The sequence below is a fragment of the Emydura macquarii genome, unplaced genomic scaffold, assembly GCF_026122565.2.
Source record: "Emydura macquarii macquarii isolate MOO-44397 ecotype Brisbane River unplaced genomic scaffold, CSIRO-AGI_Emac_v2 contig_3108, whole genome shotgun sequence".
Taxonomy (NCBI): domain Eukaryota; kingdom Metazoa; phylum Chordata; order Testudines; family Chelidae; genus Emydura; species Emydura macquarii.
In genome coordinates, this window is record NW_027133245.1 from 772,529 (window position 1) to 790,890 (window position 18,362).

The 18,362-nt window shown below is 40.7% G+C and overlaps 1 protein-coding gene across 1 annotated transcript in view; it reads right to left on the reverse strand.

The window, feature by feature from the left end:
* The window catches only part of LOC137141605 (cyclic nucleotide-binding domain-containing protein 2-like), a 74,931-nt gene that overhangs the window by 32,159 nt on the left and 24,410 nt on the right, over positions 1-18,362 (reverse strand). The window contains exon 8 of the mRNA XM_067530543.1: positions 8,419-8,483. Coding sequence (XP_067386644.1) covers positions 8,419-8,483 — 65 coding nt within the window. The remainder of the gene's footprint in view (positions 1-8,418; positions 8,484-18,362) is intronic.

The following is an 18,362-nucleotide window of genomic DNA, read 5'->3' on the forward strand; positions in this document are numbered from 1 at the left end:
ACTTCTCCAAATAGCACTCCTCTTTGAAGGAGAAAGCTGCTATAACAAGGCAGTGGTCTCATAAAGGCCAAGCTGAGTCTGGCAGAGCCACTCTGTTATTTCATCTAAGTCCCTTTAATGCAAGATATTCCATGGCTGAAGTCCCCAAGAGAGCATGTGATGTGACTGAGAGCAGGTGACTGAGAACAGGTGCCACAACTCTGTGCTCTGGATATAATCATCTTCGCAGAAGTCAAGCAAAGATATTCCGAACCTATTCTAATGGAGATTGTCCATGTCTCTGTTACAAAAAACAGGCTTGATACATCCTTGGCTCAGGAAGCTCTCTCTTCATATTGACAATATGGTTAAGATTATTGAAAAGATTGCAGCAAGACAATACTCACAGCATCTAGATCAGTGTTTCTCAATGACTGGTCCCTGGACCGGCACTGGTCCCCGAGATTCCCCTGACACAGTATAGGAAGCCTGAGATCTCCCTGACACAGTATAGGAAGGTGGTCCCTGGTATCAAAAAGGTTGAGAAACACTGATCTACATAATTCAGATTTCCTAGAACCTTGCCGTTCTGAATACCAACACCGAGCTGGATGCACTGGTTGACAATCTCCTACAGGCAATTAATTAAGAATAGATGTCCATACTGATATTACTAGGTTTATCAGCTGCACTTGATACTATTGAACACAAAGTGTTATTGACCCATTCCTAGACCTGCAGAGGGAGTGCACAGGATTGCCCTCAAATGCCTTTCCTCTTTTGTCCGAGTTTGAAGAATGTCACATTGGGCAGTTGCTAGTTTTTCCCCAGGGTGCTCTCATGTGGAGTTCTGCAGAATCCCATCATGAGACCCATCTGTTTCTTTCTCTTCCGAGCCAGAAGGTACCATTGTGTACCTTTACCCAGTGCCTGGGTGAGCATAAGTAGGGGTGAGAGTGAGTGGACTAAGGCTCACAGAGGGGCCTGATCCTAAACCCACTGAAGCCAATAGGAGCCTTTCCTCTGATTTTAACATGTTTTGGAGAAGATCTTCAATTTATATTAAACAGAGGGAATATGGGGTTGGGGAATACGGCGAGGATTATGTCTGACCGATTGTTTGAGGCTACTTGTATTTACAATTTGGGAGCCTAGCTAGATTCCCAGTTGCTGATTAGGCAAGACAACTCTCTTTTATTTGTATCAGGCTAGGAAACAGCAACTTTTTTTAGATGTGGACTTCACGATGATTCATGTCCTCATTGCATAAGATTGGACTACTGCAATGTACGCTACTTGCGGCTACATCTTACATCCACCAGATGCTGAATATGTAGCAGCAGCAGCAGTTTGCTGTGTATAATTAGATACAGTTGCTGTCCTCTACTTATATCCACTCATATCAGCAAATAATCTGATGGCAATATACAAAACCCCAGAAGATATAAGAATGTTATTTCCTTGTGAAATCACATGCCGGTGCTAGGAATGTACATACATTTATCCCATTTTTGTAATGATTGTGGTTGGTGGTCCCTCACTTACATGATAGTTTTCCTAACAGGAATTCTTTATGCTCAGCCCTCACACAATAAAATGCAGTAGTATATTTTTCCCTGCTTGAATATTATTTCATTAGCTACTACATAGCACCATCTGGTGGTAATTTTTCTATCTGTAACATAGAATTGTATTTTTCTTAAATAATTTTATTATAAGGCAAAGTTAGAGCTTTATTTGTTAAGAGGTGTGTGATCCAGTAGTTTGATCACAGGCTTTCCCAGGTTCTAATGTTAACCAACACTAATTCCCATTATATCACAGGGCAAGTCATTTCACTTCTCTGCCTCAATTTCCCCACCTGTAAAAAGAGAATACTATTCCTTGTCTACTTTTCACACTGTTGTTGAGAAGATTATTAGACAGTGGGCTAAATTCTATTCTCAGTCTCATTAACATTAATTCAAAGTAACTCAATTGATTTCAAATATTAGGATTTGGACCAATGAACATGAAGCGTGCTCTTTGGATGTTAATTACTTTTACCAAAGGCATAATAATCATCATTTAAAAAAAAAATTAACAGGTAAGTGGCATACCATGGGGAGCTCAGAGCTTGAGGAAAATAGGAAAAAAGAGCTTCCCATCAAAGCATGCTAGTGTTACTTGAATAATAAACTTTAAGTCACAACCATGTAGTCTTAGCTCAGCAACTGTAATCCATGTTGTGGAAGTGTTTCTACTCATCAGTGATGGAAGTGCAAACCCACTTGACCTATTCAGTAGAAGCCCAGTCATGCAACATTCTTCATGATGGGAAATAAATATATGTGGCAGGTGGGGCTGCTCCCTGTGGGTGGCCCTGCTTTGTAATACCCCCTGCAGGTGGCCCATGCTGTAAATGCAGTGTCAGTCTCTCAACATTAAATAACAAACTCAGGATTTGACTCTCTGTGCTTTTAAGTAAAGAAACATAAACCTTAAATGCAAGCCCTTCATTGTAGTGTTTGAACTCAAGGCCCTCACCTGGGCCTCAGTTTCTTGGCTAGCACTGAGGATCTCCTCCTTTGTTCTAGTCTCCCCCAACTCAACCACTGAGATGATAACATGCAAGCAAGTCTTATTTACTGGCTTGCTGACTCTTGATTGGTCAATATGTCCTCCAGGCCCTTCTAGGCCTCTGGAGGACTGTCTTGTTGGTAGCCCAGTTTGAATGGATTTTCCTTGAGTGAGGATGGCGGGGCATCGATGCCTCCACAGGGGGTTGGAGGATGTAGGGAAAGCCTGAAAAACCCTGTTACAAACTACAACAGGAAATCCACTGCTAAGTGAGTAGCTTTTCATTTTGGAACAAAAACAAATAAAAAAAAACGCTTGCCATATTTTTAGGTTCTTCATTCATAGCTCTAAGGAAGTGTCTCCAATTCATCTTCTCATTTAAACTTTTTAAAAGCCATTATGGTTAGACAGACTGCTGGAATGACTATGTATGAGAAGCCTTGCAGCTAATTAACCATGTTTATTAGTTCCTGATTAAAAGAATCAGGAAAAGCAAGATCCACTGAAGAGGAAAGCCTGCAAAGCATTCTATTGCAGTATTCCCTTGGTCTGAGTGCCAGCTGGCAATAAAACAGATTCTGGCTCTGAGAGCACCATGAGCCATGCAAACTCTCCAGACATTTGGTCTTTTTTGGGTTGTTGTTGGGTTTTGCAGAGTTAATTTCATAATGTTAGGGGGAGGGGAGAAATAGGAAGGTTTCAGTACCACTACTAGTGCAAAATTAAAGACAAAGTGTAACTGATTTACTGTCACTCTTACGTATTGCATTGCAGAGCTCCATAGACAAGACATTTGAGACCTCACCACAAACCATTAGCATCACTGACTACATGCATGTAAACACCTCTGGATTAGAGGGTTAGAAATGGGTCAGTAAGCAACAACTTGATCCAAATTCTCTCTCTCTGTTTCTCTTAGCCTCTCTCCTCATTTACAATACACAAAAGAAAAAATATTCCGAAACAGCAACTATACCACTTCTACTGCAAAATTTAAGGAGCACAACACTGAGCTAAATGTACATTGTTTATGTTCTCATATCTTTTGAAACAAAAAATATGAATTGCCCAAATATTTTACAAAAAATATTAAAATCATTAAAAGTATTATCTAAACAGTTCTAGTATGACAAACCATTACAAAAAGCCTTGCTATGTTAGAGTTATTCTTACAAATAAAAATATTTAAGAAAAATTCAGATATGGCAGAAAAATCCCATATATGAGTTTAACATCGCATTTCTAAAAATAACCCAAAGAATGCTTCATATTTTAGCTCAGCAAACCTTGATTATATTCCTAATCACAAAGACACATTATGTACCTTAAATCTTGAAGCAAAAATAACCTAGAAACATGATAATGCGCTACAACATGCCACAGAGGTGCTTAGTTTACTGTCCTGGAGAATCATGGTTCAATTCATAGTCTTGCCAAAATATCAGTTTTCTGAACTCCAACAAGTTTGAAAGGAGGTCAGCCATACTATACAGAAAAGGAAGTTCCAGAAAATGAATCTATGAGAATTGCCAGGAAATAAACTTACTGGATAACTGTATGCATACATTCTGATGAGTTTCAGAGATTTCATAACACTTTTGTACCAACAGCAGCACGATATGGGATAAGGTCCTGGGGAGACACTGGCTGGCGAGGAGCTGTGCCCAAGATCCAACCACCACCATTATCCTCTTGCAGGGGCAAGGCCTCCCTCACACACCTGCTCATGTTTCAAGCAGCGGTGGCACTGGCTAGTATGCTGGGTATGGTGGGTGGAGATGGATCCCAGTCTCAGCTCCATACCAGCCACTGCTGTAGTGCCTCCCCATGGGCAGAACCAAAGCTCTTAATCACTGCGTTGTCAGCACCGCTTCCCATCTTCCTGCCAGCCAGCCATGAATCAATGGCAGCAGCCTGGGCTGGAGAACAGCACTGAGTGAGCCCGGCCCCAATCCCTGCCTCAGGCTGAGCCAGCTAGCACCACGTGGTTCATCTATGCGTTGAGCTGGGCTCTCACTCCTCATCCAGGTGTGTGAGAGAGAGAGAGTCCACAGCATCAACCACCCAGGAATTAGGTGCTGGGTATGTGAACTGAAATTCTGAACCTTTAACAGGAACATAATACTTTTAATCTGCCCTTTTACAAGTTGGAGGCCCCTGGTGGCCAGGGTTGCTAGATTGTTTTGGCAGGTTCAAGTAAAGCCTCATTTACGAGCTTACTCAACCAGAAGTGACAGCATGGAGAATGTCCAAGAGTTTATGTTGAGTCTTATGGATCTCCTCCTGGGGGATTTGGAGGGAGTCATTGATCTTCTTCATAAGCTCCTGGAACTGCTTCAAATCATCCACATACAAGGAGGTAGAAGGGATCACCACCTCATTGGGTGAGGAGGAGGAGATATCTGTGGTGTAGCTTCCTCATCAGCCTTTTTCTCCTGTGATGAAGATGTGGAGGGGCATGCACAGCAGGTGATTGCTGCCTCTGGCACTCCCATGACTGTAGCAGGGTACTCTGGAGAATTGTTGCTGATAAGCAGCCCACAGGTCCCAATATGGCCATTGAAGGAGGCCATATGGAAAAGGAGGGGGTATCCATGATGGGTCATGCCAGGAGGAATGCAGAGTGACTCAAGTCTGTCTGTGTCTTGGGGGTTCTCTCCCAGAAAAGGTGACAGGAGAGGTAGATCTGGGTTGGTAATCACATGCGCCTGAAATGGAAATCTGAGTCAGAGAAGCTATATTCCTCTTAGTCCACGGGAGGGTGAGTCAGGGTGGTGATTAGGCATGTTGTCTGTCCTTTCTAGTGGGCACTGGGAAGCAAGGCTGTGTCGGAGAATGATATGGTACTGGTGACAAATGAGGCTACAAATACCCCAGGAGTATTTTGCACCCATAAGCAGAGGGGACTCAGGTTCATCCAAGACCAAGAAGTCCCTAGAGAATCAAAACTCCTGTGACCTGCTCAGAAACCTGGCAAGGCTTGGCAGTGAGAAATAGTGGTATTGATGAGGACTTTGGCTTCAATGGCAATGGACAGTCAGTTTGTGATTTCATCTTGTGATGCTAGATATCATAGAAGCAGCAGAGGTTGCAGCCAGTACTAGCTTCTTCGACACAGAGTCCTTATAGACCTGAGCACCATGATCCTACCTGGGTGGTACCATGGCTGGTTCAGAATCAAACAATGCTGAGTACCATAGGACTTAGAAGTACCTGAAGCCTTAGATGATGAAGGGCCCTCAGTACCAGGAGAGCTTTGAGCCTCAGCAGTGCCCCTTTTGGTACATGAGATCTCTGGAGCTGCAGGTCTCCAGGGTGATCTAGGCTTCTTGGAACCAGCTTCTCTCTGGGGGGGGGGGGGGGGGTCTGGAGCCCCTCTTTCTGGAAGTCTTGGTGCTATCTTCCATGGTTCTCTCCTGCAAAGGTCTACTGGGTGAGCTGGCTGTGGAGGTCAAGGGGGCACTGTGTTCACTAGAAGACCACTGTACAGGGGGACATTGAGGCCTGGGTCAGAGGCAGGTCGAAGGAAGTGCACCATCATGAGAAGCCCAAGCTTTATCTCCCTGTTCTTTCTAGACCTACTCATAAACCCTGAACACATTTTTACACTTAGATAGGACAAAGGCATCTCCTAAGCAGCCTAAGATAAATTGAGAGTGACTGTCACTAACTGGGTTGGAATCCCAGAAAGTAAGGCAAAGCACGCATCCAGGGATTTAGGCATAAAATAGCCTCCTTCAAAAGGAGGGGGAAGGGGTGTTTCCCGAAAAAGTTCCCCCTCAAAAAAACCTGCTAATATAATAAAAACTACAAAAACAGCTAAAAGGCTAACTAAAACCTAAAACCAACAATAGTTAATCTAGAAAAGCTATCCCCTAAGGTAAACTAAGCAGCGGGAACTGCAAAACACTCCATCTCAGGCAAGGTTGTTGAGAAGGAACTGAGGACAGTTTGTTCAACATGGCTCTATATATCCTTTGTACAGGGCACAAGGACAGCCAGGCTGCATGTATAGACTGAAAAGGCACAGCTATCAAAAGTTTCCAATCAAAAGCACAAAGGGCATATGTGCACCCAAAACAGAGCATCTGTATGGGCAATATCTGAAGAAGAATGGTACAAGGAGAGGGGGAGAACAAATAGAAAAGGCATAATTTATTATGGAAAAAACTGGAAAATAAACAATACTGTCCTAAAACAAATAGGAAGAATAAACATGTTTTGGAAAGACTGGTCACATACCACAACCTACAAAATGAGCATCTGAGAGGGAAGAAGCTTCTATTACCAAAAATGCATTCAAAGCATCAGAGTAAGCCAAAAGATTATACTTATTTTGGAAAGAAATTTTAAAAAATGTTTTCAGACAATGGATGAGCCTATTGACTAAAACCTTCCAGGATTTCAGTTTGGAGCTGCCATTTTATATTCAGTCAAATGAGTTGAAACTGCTGGACAATTCTCCATGTTGCCAAACCAGTGTTTATCATACAATTTCTCAAAGTGTACAATACTAATAGGAAGCCTCTGTACATGCAAGACTATACTGCAGGATCTAGCTGGGGCCTAGTAATGACAATATGAAAAAAAGGCAGACAAATGACATTGCCAGTACATACTCCCTCACACAATTAGCCAAAGTAAATGGTGATTCAAACAGTGGTTTAAGTTACACACATGGGTGGAAGTGGGTCAGAAAGCAATGGGTAGAAGCAAGTGATACTCAAATATGGCCAATTTTGTACACCTAGTGAATACCCAGTTAGTACAGGATAGACTGCTTTATCATTTAAACCCATTAAAGCCTGATCTACATATAAAATGGTATCAGTTTAAGTAAAGGTGTGATTTTAAGGGGATTTAATTAAGCCAATGAAAAACCACATCTGGATATTCTTAATTCAGTTTGCAACTAACTTATATTGGTTTAGCTTGCATTGATAAATTTACAGGCACAAGTTAAACCAAAATAATCAGTTTAAAACCAATATACGTGTAACTACACAAGTTGTACAAGTTTGTACAAGTTTAACTAAATCATTTACAATCCATTTAAATAAACTGAAGCAACGTGTTTGCAGAGCTAACACTTTTTTCCTGATCCACATGCATCCCACTTTAAATCACCCCTGAACCTGGCTCTGTCCCCCATGGAGTAGGCATCAATAGCATGCCTCTCTTTCCTTCTTTTCATTTATTTTGGCATAACTGAAATCAAACTCTCACCTAGGAAGTGCAGATAAAATAGATAAATGATAAGAGGCTAGAAGGGGAGTAGAATGAGTACAGCAAGAAATAGGTATAACAGGAAAACAGCTAACAAGAAGATATAAGATAAAATGGGTCTACTTTTACCCTTCCCTTTTAGCTGATTTTCCTGCTACAGCCCCTTTGTGCTTCTCGTAAAATACATTCATTTTGCATACTCACTGAATACCAATTTGGTGCAGGTTAACTTATATTATCACTTATTCCCATTTTCCAGCCCACTTACACTCTGCATGTAATTTACATCACGTCTTGAGTCATCAATCAATTTATCCCAGACACTTTCATGGGAGCGGTACCAGCTTATACCAGAGATAAATTTAACTCAATATGTGGCTCAGTCGATGAGAATATCAGCACCCTCCTGTCTGTCATTTAGGGCCCAGTCTGTAGCCCCCCGGGAGTCAGTGGAAAGACTCAAATTAGTTCCAGTGAGCTTTAGAACACACTCGGTGCATATAAATGCCAACTAAAAGAAAAAAAGCTAAAATATCTGAGTGTTTTATGAGCTTCATGATTCAGTTGAATTAAATCACATACAATTGAATCCCACAAATCCCCACTACTTCATCTCCAATACCCAGCAGTGACATTTAGGGAAAGAAACTTTACCTTAGAAAGTTACAAGTTGCACGGTATTTTTCATGTAGTAAATCTGCAAGGATGCAATCAAAATCCTACAATAAAAGAGATAAAAAATTGCATCTGAAAACAATATGCAACTGGAAACAAAGTATCAAGAAATCCATTAAATTAGAGACAAACTCAAAATCAGCCGCTAGGCAATCTGCCTCTGCACTCCACCCTGAGGGAAATTTTTCACCTTTGACCTCACAAATATTATTCAATGCACAGCAGCTTGATATGACCAAGGGAATATTTTCCTCATTTAGGTCTAACCTGCCATAAAGGCAGCACCAGTGAGCTATTAATCTGCCAAACACATATTCAACTGTCATTCTGCACCTGCTCAGTCTATTGTGAAGTGCTCCTTGCTACTGTCCATTTTTCCCGGTTAAGAATCCGTGAGCCATGGGAGTAAGGGGTATATTGGGTGTCTCCCAGGATCACTATGAGCATTTCAACATCCCCCATTGGAATCTTCTGGTTTGGAAAGAAAGTCCCTGCTTGCAGCTTTCTGTACAGGCCAGTGTTCCTGAAGATGCATGCATCATGCACCTTCCCTGACCACTGTCAGTGAAATGATCCCACTAATTCACAAGTGCCTGCAAATCATAGAGAAATACCCCCTTTCTATTGCAGTACTCCATCACAAGATGGTCCAGGGTCAAAATTGGGACATGCATCTATTGCCCCGCTGCAGTTAGGGAATCCCACTGTTGCAAAGCCATCCACCATTTCACGCATATTTCCAAGAATCACAGTCCTTTGTAGCAGGATCCAATTAATGGCTCTGCACACTTGCATTAGCACGATCCCAACGGTGGACTTCCCCAACTCCAAACTGATTTGCGAATGACTGCTAGCAGTCTGGAGTTGCCAGCCTTGACACAGTGATCGCCACACGCTTCTTCGCTGAGAGGGCAGCTCTCACTTGGTGTCCTTGTGCCGCAGGGCTGGGGCAAGCTCCACACACAGTTCCAGGAAGGTGGCTTTCCACATCCAAAAATTCTGCAGCCACTACCAGACCTACATAATGATGCAATCTCACCACTCAGTGCTTGTTTCCCAAGCCCAATAAAAATGTTCCACTGTGTGCAGTGAATGCCAAAAGTAATCTGGCATTGTTTCTTTCCATGGTGCACAGCAGGTCAGGCACCTCAGATTCCTGTTCAGATTGGGAGCTCATAACACACTGCCTGAGCAACAGAGGTGTTCATAGCAGTGACCACAACAGTAGAGAGCAGTGCACGATCCATCCTTTCAGGCAGAGATGGTGGGCACACAATAAACAGGGACCACTGAAAAATGGCACAAAATGCAGTTGGAAGCCCATGGAATGATGGGACAGGAAAAAACCTACATCATGGGATGTTGAGCCTGCACCCATGATACACTGTGATCCACTCTGCCTTCCCAGAACACCTAGCTGTAGAAGGTGGCAAGTAGCAATGGGATAGCTATCCATAGTGCACTGCTCTCACTGTTGATGCCAGAGCACCAACTATGTACCCACTCCATCAACAGAAGGAGCATTGTGTGAACATGCACAAGCGATACAATTAGAGTGGTTTATGATTGTCGGCATAACTTGCATCAACAAGTAGTAGTGTAGACATAGCTACAACAATGTAGTGTAGACATAGCCTTAGGCATATGCTTAATCTCCAACAGGACTATTCAAAGTGGGTAAAATTAATCATATGCTTAAATCTTTGGAGGATCAGTGTAAAAAGCCAGAGCACATAAGGACGAGACAAGACATGCACTTTTTTTTATGCTGTACCCACATTGCCAGTTTTCAGATTTTTTATTGACAATGCATAATTGCATCATGAAAGGTGACACAGGAAAGCTGGAGATTTGGGGAACTTGGTGAGGGACTGCTGGGACTTTTGGCATCTGGGGGAATGAAAGGCAATTTGGGATTGTGAGATAAGCATATTAGATGGATATTTTTGTTTAAATGACTAGAAGTGAAACACAAAATACTGAAGAGACAAGGTAAATGAGGTAATATCTTTTATTGGACCAACTTCTGTTGATGGAAGGTACAAACTTTCAAACTACACAGAGCTCTGCTTCTTTGTGGTAGCTTGAAAGATTGTACCTTCCACCAACAGAAGTTGGTCCAATAAAAAATACTGCCACACCCATCTTGTCTCTTTCATATCTTGGGACCAACACAGCTACAACACTGCTGCAAACAAATACAGATCATACTGATATTTAGGTTCCAGAGTTAAACAATTGAGATGAACGGGGCAGTTCACACCTCCTAGGGCTATGTTTTTAAGATTCTCTTCAGACGCACAAATACAGTATTGCATCAGTTTACACATTTCATATTTTCAAGGTGCTAGAAAGTTTTTGAAAATAAATTAAAATGGGGTTTTTTTTAGCACAACTCTGCAGCAAAAGACAGACAACTCCTATGTTCTGCGGTTGTTTAATACATGGGACATACATAAAGTTACCGTACATTAACAAATATATATATATGACCTTTCTGTGCATCTCGCAGTGCATTTTGCATTATCTGTACATTTAGATTATAAACTCCTCAGGAACAGCTGTCTATTGTTCAGCAGTCAGTGCTTAATGATAATAAAACAAACAATATAAATAATACAGCAAGGGAAATCTCAGTAAATCCTCTTGGAACCACATTTCTCTCACTCTCACACACACACACACACACACACACCCCATGAAATGTAATGTAAAGAGTCAATTACTTGCGGTGGAATAATAAAAAAAAATGCATTATTGCAACACACGGCGCTTTACATTTTCAAATGCTGTATAAACATTAAGATCCCCAGACTCCTCTAAATCCAAGAGCCTAGAAGCTACATGAGTCTGCACTCAAACTTTTCTCACCCTTCTTCGATTGGGGTTATGGGAGGTTGCACTGCTGCAGAAGTGGCAAAGGGAGTGATTCACAGATCCAATGAGATCTTGAGGGAGCCATCAGAGGCATGGGCCATCTTCTCAGATGCCCTGTGAATCTGCACTAGCTCTTGGTTACCTATAGTCCGCTGACAGCATGAATCCAATGTTACTTTGGGCTCTTTCGTGCAGCATGGCACCTTAACTCTCCTTTAAGTGGTAAGAAGATCAGTGTGAGACGGGGAACCTACTGAAGAAAATACTGATTCCATCAGCATTAACTTGTGCTAGTTTGCCCATGTGTTTGAGAGTGGCAGAACATAGTTGTGGATGACAACCACCTCCAAAACTTGCTTCCTCCTATCTCATCCCCCTCCCACAGAGCCTACATTCTGCTACATGGCTTCCATGGGATTGAGTGAGACAGCATGCATATTATGGAGCCAACAGCCCCACTACTGCACCCCGTCAAATTCCCCTTTGCTTACATGAAGAGATGGGAGCAATGGATCTTAACTAATTCATCCTCCAACCTCAGTGAAGTAGGGAAGTATTATTCCTATTTTATAGATGATGAAATGGGCACAGAGAGGTTCAGTGATTAGTCTAAGATACAGGGAATCAGTGTTAGAATTTGGCCCTTGCTTGGTCCACTAGAGCATGCTGCTTCTCGTTATCACTTCATTCATAACAACAATCCTGTGCATGCTTTTATCTTTAACATACAGTTGCACTCGCCCTGATTAGCATAACACAGTGGAAACCCACCCTTAATGTTCACTGTTCATATACATTTAAATGAGGGATGTGGTCTATGAACAAGAGTAACAGTTTGTACAAAGGGGAACCAAAACAACTAGAATGGTTTTAATTCACACATTTAGTTGTGTCAGTTCAAGCCTGTGGATGGACACATTTATTCTGGAATAAGACTATCCTTTTCAATTTCCATTATGTCATTTTTGTAAATTGTATTCTGGAGTATGGCTCTCCACAAACAGACATAATTAAAGGTGTGAACTAAAACATGATTTGGTTCCAATTTGTGTGTAAACTAGCACTCCATGCTAGAAATTCCTCAACTCAAAATCTGTCTCAGACTCTAGTTTTCTCTATAATCTTGGGCAAGTCATTTGACCTCTCTTTGTCTCAGCTTCTCCATCTGTATAACAGAGATAAAAATGCCTCAGAAGGACATTGTGAAACTTAATTAGTTTATTCAAAATGCATTAAAAATGAAAAATGCTATATTAGCATGAAGTATTGCTATTATATTTAGGACAGATGCTTGGGTCTTCATATTCAGACTTCATAATCCAAAAAGGCCACAAAATGCAGCATTATGTCGCATTGTAAGTTGTGGCCAACCACAGCATCGATCCTTGTCCACTTGGTTTGTTCTTTCATTCACTCCTTTTTCAAAAAAAAACACAAAACAAAACAAAACAAAAAAACAGACCTAGAGGTGAAAGTACTATAAGTACTTGAACAAAACCCCAAAATAAATCTTTGACTTAAAGACTAAGTGGAAGCTAAATTTTTACTTCTGCCAAACTCAGCCTGTGTGCCAGGTACCAAGACATGCCTTTCGTAAGACAGAATTCTTTACTTTTAAAATGTGCCATAAATTCTATTAGAGAAAGCATAAATAATTAAAGTTAATGCCTGGAAACTGGCAGCAGCTACCGGCATGATGACTCAACCTCTTGGAGCTCCATTCATTATATTCAGCTACAAAAGCTAGAAGTTATAAAATATGCATGAATAAACTCTATTAAGTATTAACACACTACTTCTTTAAATGTTCATTCTGATCCAGGTGGTACCGATAGGGATTCTCTCTCTTCAGGCATCTTTTTACTAATAACCCAAGATTATTGCTGCTGCCTCTAAGGATTAAACAAATTACTGTCTTAAAAATTATAGGACTCTCCCACTTTCTAAGGCACAAAATATAGTTACTGCGATTTCTCCACTGATTAAGAAGTGCTGGACTTGACTGTATAGATTATCTTCTTCATCGTTCTCCTTTAATTTTAAAAATTTTGAGCCAGAGTCTTCAGTCTGCTAAATTGACTCTTATGCAGACCAAACTGAACTAAATATGGCAAGAGAGCTGCACTGGAGAATTCCCCCTTTAAAAGGAAGAACCTTCATAGGCACAAAAAGCTTGCAGAAGCAGCTCCATGACCTGACTCTGGATTTTAGCAATAACCAAGTACCTTCCACGTAAAATTAATAATAATTGAGAAGTCCCTAGTCAACTCAATAGTGCGTCTGGCACTTCTCCCTTTTCAGGGTAAAAATTCTGCTTGGGGTAGGGGTTTTGTTTTTGATTCTTTTAGATTTAATTAATTTACATCTTGTTTTAAGTTGACTTCTTAGAGGAAAAGAAATCCAGACATTAAAGGAAACTCATGCTTTCATGTAACTGATCTGTACAGGTTATATAATAGGCCAGGATTTTCAATTTTGAAAAACTGTGCCATACTTAATTGCTGCCACCAAGGTTTAAAAAGACCTAGTTTTTCTTGGTTTTGAAAACAAATACATTTAAAAAAACATCTCCCAAACATACTATCAGTTTATGTTTTGCTATTATTATCATCCCAAACTTTCAAACCACTTCTCACCTCAGATGTCTCAAAACAGATCTTTTATTAGTCCTTATCCTGTTGGCTACAATTTTTTTCTTTTGATGACAGCTGACATTTGTCTTTGTCTGTCCCATGACAAAATTGCCACAAAGATGGGTATTTAATGCAATGCAAGAGTATTATCCTTTTTGTTAATACATCTATGACTCAATGGTTGTCAGCATATTTCAGATTATATGGGTCTTGTTCACATATTACATATCACACATGGCGTACAGTGTACACATTCTTTACATTTTAAAAACCTTTTTTCTCCAAAAACCAAATAAAGGGCCCAAGTTCACTGAGTGAACCTGCTTGCAAGGTGCTGAGCACTCTCAATCCCCACCAAAGGTAATGAGTTAAAGGTGCTGACTATCTTGCTGAGGGCATTCAACACCTCATTGGATGAGGTCCAAAATGAGGTACAGGAGAAAGGAAAGGAAATTTCTCTCCTGGGGGGAACTCCCTTTTTTACAAAACTCTATGAACAACTCTTCTTACAGCTAATAATATAATCTAAGTCAAATCCCTATATTGTGCATAACAATTCACTTCTTCTGGTAATCACAGCAAAAACCTTGTATCTCACTTAATATCAAGTAATTTTAATAATATTGTGTTTAACCATACCTCAAAGTCTTTGGATCCAAGTACCTTGCCGCAATACTTCCAGCAAAGAAGGAAACTATTTAAAGTGGGGTTCAGTCAGAAAAGTGGTTTTATAAGAATGATACCTTCTTTTCTGACAATACTGGTCCCTTTATATAATCATGTCACATCTGATTATTGGCAAAAATAAGATTTTTCTATGTTTTACTACTATTAGCACAACAGAACTAATACAGCCCAGGAAGAGTGAGTGAGATTTTTTTTCTGACTCCCACTTCTTCAGTACAATTTTTAACTCAATTCCAGTTGAAGAAGAATATAGGATGCATACATCAATTACACTTTAATTATGCTTGGTACACCATAGTAGGGGGCAGGTTTAATGGTAAGGATGTATGAGCCAGAAAGAATGCAATTGGATGTTCAGATTCCCAGGTGAGTTTGCATGACTGGCAGTTAGAATGAACATATTTTTACTTGTAAACTAAGACAGATTCTGCCATCCTAATTTACTAATTTATTTTAATCCAAGAGCAATCCCATTAGAGTCACTAGCGAGGTATTACTAGCGAGTTAGAGTTGCAGAACCAGGCCCATAACAATATTAGCACTGAGATAAAAACATGAGACCCCCGAAAAGCCTTCAGCTACTCTTCCGAATTACACTTTAAACCCATATGACATGGTTAGAGATGAGTTATATGGCATCCGTGACCAATTTTTAGTTAAGTGCCTTTAAGCGATGCTGTATCTGAACGTCTTAAAGAATCCACACCAAGCAGCCATAAAGCGCTGATTAACAGATCACTATAAAATGTATTGCCACAACTTGCTGTCAATTCAATCTAATTATTCCATAGGTCTTATTATTTTTAGAAGCTATAAGAATTACATAATAAAATCTACAGAAGAGTGACTTATTCCCTGACAATGTCCATATGTTTTTTCCACTACAGAATCAGAAATATGAAAACTGGTACTTAAAAGCATCATTTTAAAGGACTAGATATCTTAGAAAATTGATAAGATCTGAAGGCTTTTAGCTAAGTCTTTACCTTAAACGGTGCCCAAATTAAGACAGACTAAAATCTGTTTTCAGCTGATGGTTGTTGGGTGATGTAACCCGGTTGCATAGGTGGCACTCCCCTGTGGCCCTTCAGGGCACAACTTCCCCACTGCAGGTCCATGACAGTCAGATGTCACCCCTCATAGATCGGTGCCTCTGGCTAAGTCACACTGGAGTCATACCCCTTCAAGGATGTTAGAGTTCAAAACAAAAAGGAAAACAGTGAACTAGAAATCAGGGTTGTCTGAGATTCTTCGGCTGGATCCTGCTCTTCTGCTCTAGGCTTGTCTCCATGCAACTAGTCCCTTCTTGTCCATCTTCCTGGGCCTAATTGTCCCAACCACCAAATGGCTCAGTTAGGTAGCAAGCTGTCTTCAGGCATGTCTACATTGCAATTAAAAACCCATGTCCACTGACTCGGGCTCTTGGGGCTCAGGAAAAGAAGCTGTTTAATTGCAGTATAGACATTCAGGCTCAGTCTGGAGCTCGGGATCTGGGACCTCTCAGGCTCTTGGCTGGAATCAAGGCTTCCCTTGTCAAGCAAATAGCAGAGCTCTGCTCTCTTTCCTGGTCAGCCCCAAGCCTCCTCCTTTTAAACTCCCCTCTCCACTCCTGAGAATGGTTGCAGGTGGCAGTGGGGTGGGGTGAACTGGGCCCACAAGTTCTCTTCAGTCCCCTTGATCCAGTGTGGAGTCTATCTGCCCATCACAGGTAACCTATACAAAATGAGTTGGCGGACACAGTCCATTTATTATTGGACAACAACAACCACCACAAAGTTATAACTATACTAATTGGAATCTTTGTTAGCTGTCTTAATTAGGGATGCAATTCACTTTTGCCTCATTTCAAATCCACTTAAACACTGAAATTCAGACTATTTAAAAGAATTACTGGGCTCGTGTTTCATTTGGAACACTTCACTGAAATGACAGTTTTGATAAATGTAAATACCACAAAATCATATAGATTAGCTACACAGGAGTTACATCTAAGATATAGGTGAAATCCTGTGACTTTATTTCTAGTCATCGCATTCGGAGCAAAGTTCAAGTAAACGATACAATGTAAAATACCTCTTCCATACAGGAACAAGACACAACCACACTATAAATTAAGGGTGATATTTTCAAAAGCCCTGCATGATTAAAAACCCTAACTCCCACTTTCACTTCCCACTTAGGCACTTGAGGCCAGATTTTCAAAGATATTTAGGCATCTAAAGATGCAAATAACAATACCCTAACTCTTTACACAGTGCTTTGCATCAATAGATCTCAAAGCACTTTACAAAGGAGATTAGTATGATTATCACTATTTTACAGATGGGGAAATCGAGTCACATAGAGGTGAAGTGATTCTGCCATGGTCACCCAGCAGGTGAGTGGCAGACCTGAAAATAAAACCCAATCCTGGTGAGTCCCAGTCAAGTGCTCTAACTACTGTTCCACTCAGTGGCACCTGAACTGAATAGTAGCTAGGAAGAAATAAATACATAACATGACAGAAATAGTTCTATGATTCTGCTACCATTCAGGTAACAGAATTGTCTGATAAACTATCTATGGTCAGTAGTATATGTACTTAACGACAATGGAGCTATTTTTCATACACACTTTGGGACAGATCCAACTTCCATTGAAGTAAAGGGAAAAAGATTCTCATCTATTTCAATTGGGGGCTCAGGACCTTTAACAGTAATATAACTCTAGTAGATTAGATGTAGAATTAGATTAGAAATCACATATATAGCATAGTCAAATTACAGACATATTCTCTGCCCCACATTGCATAAAACCTAAGACAGAACAAAATGAGAATAAGAAAAAATACCCACCCACCCCCGTCTACACTATATATTTAATTGGATTCTGACATGTTCATCTGAGCCATTTTCAACAAACATGGCTGTGTTGCACTCATACTACAGCATTTCCTCCAACACAATGGTACATCAACTATGTTTGCTGCATCTTCTTGCTTTCATTTTTAAGAAGAGGTGGCTACATATGAGAAGGGATGTATATCTTTATGTTGCCAAAATGAATTGCAGAAGCAAGACTTGGAGCCAATCCCAGCTCTAACCAATGATGGAATGCTATTTGTAGCTGTCTGGACTGAGTGACTGGCTGAGAAATCTTAATTCAACTTCTCCAGATGGAGTTAGTGTTCAACCACCCATATGAGAGCTTCTGTGTCCCCGGACCAGAGAATTCATAGCAGTCTGCAGGTTGGGTCACAGCACCGATCACCACACTCTGGTGGGAAAATCCAGGGTCAATGCAATTGTTTTTAGGTGTATACTGTAAGGCATGCTGCATCATCACCATTGCTAAAGTACCAGAGAAGTCTATGTTTATTGTTTCCGCTCTACTGTTTATTAGCAGTTCCAAAGGTGATAAAATGAAAGCATTTATGAAGAGCCTCCCCCACTTTGCCCTCCAAGTCCCAGGAGCTGATAAGGCTTTTAAAGTATCTTTTTATTTCTTTATTCCATTATTCAATTCCCCTAGGTAGACAGACTCTTATGCAATTTAATCTTCAACCTCTTGCAATATAAAACAGAGGAGCAGAGGCACTGCTAAGTCAAAGATATTAACAACACATAAAAAGGTAGATGGGCAGCTATATATTTCTGTATGTGACTGGCAGGCACTCTGTTTTGAAGGGAACCTGCAAAATTAAAATATGCGTAAATGACTTCACATTGGGTAAGGGGAGGGAGAAAC